Below are 5661 nucleotides of genomic sequence, written 5' to 3'. Positions count from 1 at the left end.
CTGGCGCTCCTGGCGTCCCGCCTCCCCCCCCGCTCCCTGGCGCCCCGCCTCCCCCTCCGCTCCCTGGCGCTCCTGGCCTCCCGCCTCCTCCTCCACTCCCTGGTGCTCCTGGTATTCCACCACCTCCACCAGGGATGGGTGTCCCTCCTCCACCTCCTGGGCTTGGGGGATGGGGAGCCCCTGGAGTTCCAATTCTTCCATATGGAATGACTCCTAAAAAGGCTTATAAACCAGAGGTACAGCTGCGAAGACCTAACTGGTCCAAGGTAAGACCTTTCTCTCATCCAGAGCCTGCTGCCCATTGTATTCTTTTCCAAGGCATCCCATCTCAACTTCCAACTTCAATTGCCTTATCTCTCCTTCCATTTTCCCCCAGTCTTTGAAGGGTCTAGTTTCATTGCCCTGCTTCTGCAGGGTGTGGAGAGTGAAACACCTTTGGAACTGAAGTGTCCAGTGCCTGAGGGTCACAAGAAGCTCTCAGTAGCTCAGGCTTCCCCTGTAGTGTGTTGCTGTCCCCACACAGTTGTGGAGATACAGAGAAGCAAACTCTTTCCTAGTTGGCCTGTAGCCATTGGTTATTGGAGTCTTTTGTGTTTAATTTCACTGGTATTATTTATTTAATATTTTTATGCCCTCTACCTTGTAGGAAGCATTTTGAAGGCAGCATTGTGGGAATACCAATTTAATAATCGCAACCTTTCTGAAATACACAAGTAGCAGATAATTATGCTGCTCTAGAAAGCATAGGCTGTTTTACCATTCACATTTCATTTCCCCCCTGCTCTTTTTTTAAACTAGGACATTGCTAACAAGTGTGTATGTGAACAGAATAGCTGCCCTAAAACTGTGTGACAATCAGCCAGCAATAGACTTAGCATGGTCATGCTGGAACAAGAGAGCTTTTAGTAGATTCAGAGGCGGGCATCATTTTCTTGTGCATGCTTCCTTGGTTTAGTAGCACAGAGATGTTGCATTTAATGGGTTAATGTTCTGGCCCTCCACCTTTGAAAGTGTGGAGCCCCAGCTGTGGACCTCTTCTGAACAGACAAGGCCAACTGTCCTGAATTATAGTTTTATAGTTTCATAGTTGGTAGGGTTGGAAGGGACCTGAGCAGATCATCAAGTCCGACCCCCTGCCATGGCAGGAAAAAGTACTGGGGTCAAACGACCCCAGCAAGGTGTTTGTCTAACCTTCTCTTAAAGACCCCCAGGGTAGGAGCCAGCACCACTTTGCTTGGAAGGTGGTTCCAGATCCTAGCCACCCTGACTGTGAAGTAGCACCTTCTGATGTCTGGTTTAAATCTACCTTCTGTCAGCTTGTGACCGTTATTCTAGTCACTCCTGGTAGTGCTCGGGGGAACAGGGACTCCCCCAATGCCTGCTGGTCCCCTCTGACTAGTTTGTAACAGGCCACTAGATCCCTCCTCAGCCTTCTCTTGTGGAGGCTGAACAGGTTCAGGTCCCTTAGCTTCTCCTCATAGGGCCTGCTTTGCTGCCTCCAATCATGCGAGTGGCCCTCCTCTGGACCCTCTCAATGCTGTCCACATCCCTCCTGAAGTGCGGCGCCCAGAACTGGATGCAGTACTTCAACTGTGGCCTGACCAGTGTCGTGTAGAGGGGGAGAATCACCTCCTTGGACCTGCTTGAGACGCATCTGTGGATGCATGACAAAGTACGGTTGGCCTTCCTGACCGCGTCCCCACGCTGTTGCCCATGTTCATTTTGGCATCAATAATGACTCCAAGATCCTTTTCTGCCTCTGCACTGACAAGAAGGGAGTTCCCCAGCTTGTAGGTATGCTGCTGGTTCTTCCTCCCCAGGTGCAGTACCTTGCACTTGTCAGTGTTGAAACCCATCCTGTTCTCATCCGCCCACCCCTGTAACCTGTCTAAGTCCAATTGCAGCCTATTCCTCCCTTCTAGCGTGCCCGCTTCCCCCCACATCTTAGTGTTGTCTGCGAATTTGAACAGGGTGCTTTTTACCCCCTCGTCCAAGTCGCTGATGATGTTGAACAGTGCAGGACCGAGGCCTGAGGAACCCCACTGCCCACATCCCTCCAGGTTGAATAAGACCCATCCACCACCACTCTCTGGGTGCAGCCCTCCAGCCAGTTAGTGACCCAATTGACTGTAGGTGTCGATGCCACAGTCCCCTAGTTTTTTAATGAGAATGGGGTGAGCGACAGTGTCGAAGGCCTTCCTAAAGTCCAGAAATACTACGTCCACTGCTACCCCTGCGTCTAAGGATTTTGTGACCTTGTCGTAGAAAGCCACCAGGTTGGTCTGACAGGACCTGCCTCTAATGAACCCAGGTTGGTTGCCCCTAAGTATAATCTCCCCTGCTGGCCCCTTGCGGACATGCACCAGGATAATTCTCTCAAAAAGCTTATCCAGGATCAAGGTAAGACTAACTGGCCTATAGTTCCCTGTGTCGTCCTTCCTCCCCTTTTTGAAAATGGGAACCACATTGGCCCTTTTCCAGTCATTTGGCACCACACCAGAGCTCCACGAGTGCTCGTAAAGCTGTGCCAGGGGTCCTGCAATGACCTCTGCTAATTCCCTCAGCACTCTCGGGTGGAGATCATTAGGACCAGCTAATTTAAATACATCCAGTTCCTCCAGAAGTTCTCTGACTAGATCCTTACTGACCTTAGGCCTGGGTGCGCCTCCCCCAGGTCCTGAGGGGGTCCCGGCAGAAGGGCTGATCTGGTCCCTGCTCAGGAAAATGGAGGCAAAGAAGTCGTTAAATAGGTTAGCCTTGTCGACAACCAGATTTCCTAGCGTGTCTTGCAGAGGCCCCACGTTACCCGGTACCTTCTTTTTGCCCCCTATGTATTTAAAAAAGGACTTCTTGTCCTTGATCCAGGTAGCTGGTCCCAGTTCTATCTCCACCTTGGCCTTCCTGCCCGCCCCCCCTGCAGCCCCGAGCAACTGAGGTATAGTCCTCCCTGGTGATAGCCCCTCCCTTCCATTGGGTGTACGCCTCCCTTTTAGCTAGGAGACGTTCCCAGATGCTTTTGGTGAGCCATGGGGGCTTTTGCGCCCTCTTGCCCCCTTTGATCCTTGTTGGGATTACCTCCCTTTGGGCAGGTTCAGATCCTCCTCCATCCAAACTTTAGTTGAGTTTGACAGTATCAGTTATCTCTACATCACAGAACCTTATCTCTACATCACATCACAGATCTCTACATCATAGTTCAGGAGAGTTGGCCTTGTCTGTTTTTCAGTTTTTATTAATTATCATCTCCACATTCCCAGACTGCCACCTGCACTTCATCCTGACTGTTATCTCTGTTTACTCCAAATATCGTATCAGTCTGTCTAATACCTGCTGCAATTATCCAGCTATCAATCACACACCCAAAACACACACATTTCCTTATTGCTTCTTTTTTTACAAAATGGAAGTACGTTTTAAAATAGCAGCTTAGCATAAGTATACCATAGTACAGGCATAATATATTCTAACAGGTGATTTGACAGAACTGTTTTTGGATGGGAATGTCCTGAGGGGAGGGGACAGCAAACTAGGTGGAGAATTTTTGCATCAGTCTGATTAACAGTAAAGTCAATCAAATGTGGAACCTGTGTTCCTTATTCACAATGCAGAAATGTTGGGGTCTTTTTCAGCTTTATACTCTGCAGTACTAGGCTTAAAAGAACAGTCAGACGTACTGGTAGAAACAGGTTTTCTGACAGTGGTGGGTGTTGGGTGTAATTGTCATAAGAACTGCTTGTGTTTTCAGGGTGCTCACATGGTTCCAGGTGCTGTCCCACATAAGGTGACAGTCTGACCGTAAGGGCTTACAGTACAAGAAACCAAGCAACCTAAAATGAGCATGGGAAAGTGGCTAACATATTACATTAGTATGTCCTGTATGCTATCTCTACGTGCCTCTCGGCATAACAATATTTAACTTCATGTAAAAATACTAGAAGTGAAACAGTCTCTTCAGTTACATTTTGTACAGGTTGGAGAGGTGTAATATAGGAGCCAAAGAAAAGGAAATTTCAGTCACCAAGATGGGAGATGATGGTGTTTGGGAGATAAGTTATTAGCTGCATTATCAGAAAAGAACTTTTGGATCTTCAAAGCTTATGGAGAAGTACAGGGCAAAAAATGGACAATGCAGTTTGAGTGGGAGAGGAATGAAAGATGATCCCAAAATTATGGTTCTCAGTGACAGGAGTGTGGTGGCAGTAAGAGCAGGACTAGTGAGGGCTTTGGAGGAAAAGCAAGGAGTTGAGATTTAGCTATGATTGTTTTCAGTTTGGTGCAGCTTGAGGTGGGAGAAGAGGTTGGTTAGAAAAGGTGGGATGGACAGATTTGTTTTTGAGTCACTGGTTTAAAGGTACTTGTTGGAGCCGTGTAAGTAGACAAAGTCTCTGAGAGACTCTGTAAAAGGAGAACAGGAGGGGTCAAAAAGATAATCCGGTGGGATACTTGTTCCTCCTTGTTCTCTCTTGGTCAGTGTAGTTCTCTCTGTATGAGCACTCTGGGTTTTCTGTGTGCTGCCACAGCCAGTGTGTTCTCTTGGGGACCTTAGTGTTATACAAAGACAGACCACTGCTTGGTCTGGTGGCAAAGGCTCAACAAGATTTATTATCTACACAGCACCTACTCACACACACACCTGTCCAGAGGGTTGCAAGATGTAAACCCTTGATGCTGTTGGTTAGACACAAGGACAACTCACAAATAGGATCCCCTAGGCCTAATACTCATTCCAAAGACTTCCAGTACTTCTCTTATGCACCAAGCCAAACAGTTCTGTTTACATCACTCATTTACATAGCATATGGAAACATCAATTTCTTCACCAAATTACCCTAATCCTCAGACCTGCTGTCATTATCAGGTGTGTTCTAGACTATGGCACCACATTTATCAATCAACTTTAAAAATTAATTTTAACATTGTTGTCTGTTGAACCTACTCTCACAGGGCAGTGTGAGGTCAGCCTTTGGTGAAGCCTACTTTGGTCTATACTTTAGCAAAGCCTTTATATGAATTGTATATGCATTAATCATTGCTTATATTAATCAATACTCCAGTGACGCCTACAAGAGGTATAAGGCTATTTTTTATTTATTAAATTTACTGTATTTACTTAAACCAAAAATGACTCTGAATTTAAGGTGACCCCCCAATAATTAGGTTGTATACATGGGAAATTTATACATTTATTATAATTTCCCATGTCTAGTATCTGAATTATTGGCCAGTTGTCTTAAATTCATCCCCCTACTGCTGCAGCAGGGGAAGGCAATGGGGGAACAGGCAGTAGCCCCCTGCTGCTTGCACACCCCAACATCTACCCCCTACCTGTCTCCTCCCACCTATCCTCATTGCCTCTGCCCCCTCTTTCTTCTGCTTACCTTCTGGCTCCAGTAGTGCTCCATCCCTGCTCCAGTCCCAGTCTGGTTACAGCAGCAGCTCCAGTGACACCCCACATCTGGAGCCCAGGCCAGACCTGCTGCTGCCACTGTTAATAAGTTGGGCTGGGGTAAGAACAGTTGCATGCTCCCTGACCCAGGATGGAGCAGAGACAACCCTGCCAGAGCCAGAGGGTAAGCAGTGGTGGGTTGGTGGAGGATGGGCAGAAGTTGAGTCTCTGACCCTGATCCAAAGCCAGAGTTGGAATTTCAGAATCTGCGCCCC

General features: G+C 47.6%; 1 protein-coding gene across 2 annotated transcripts in view; it reads left to right on the top strand.

Moving 5' to 3' along the window:
* The window catches only part of DIAPH1 (diaphanous related formin 1), a 101658-nt gene that overhangs the window by 26922 nt on the left and 69075 nt on the right, over window positions 1-5661 (top strand). The window contains exon 16 of one of the 2 annotated variants that reach the window (XM_014526713.2): window positions 1-266. In XM_014526713.2, the coding sequence (XP_014382199.1) occupies window positions 1-266 (266 nt within the window). The remainder of the gene's footprint in view (window positions 267-5661) is intronic. The other variant, XM_025193934.1, reaches the window with a different exon arrangement.

The sequence above is a fragment of the Alligator sinensis genome, unplaced genomic scaffold (assembly GCF_000455745.1).
Source record: "Alligator sinensis unplaced genomic scaffold, ASM45574v1 scaffold1191_1, whole genome shotgun sequence".
Taxonomy (NCBI): Eukaryota; Metazoa; Chordata; order Crocodylia; family Alligatoridae; genus Alligator; species Alligator sinensis.
The sequence above is the reverse complement of the archived record's forward strand: the minus strand, read 5'-3'. Positions and strand labels throughout refer to the sequence as shown.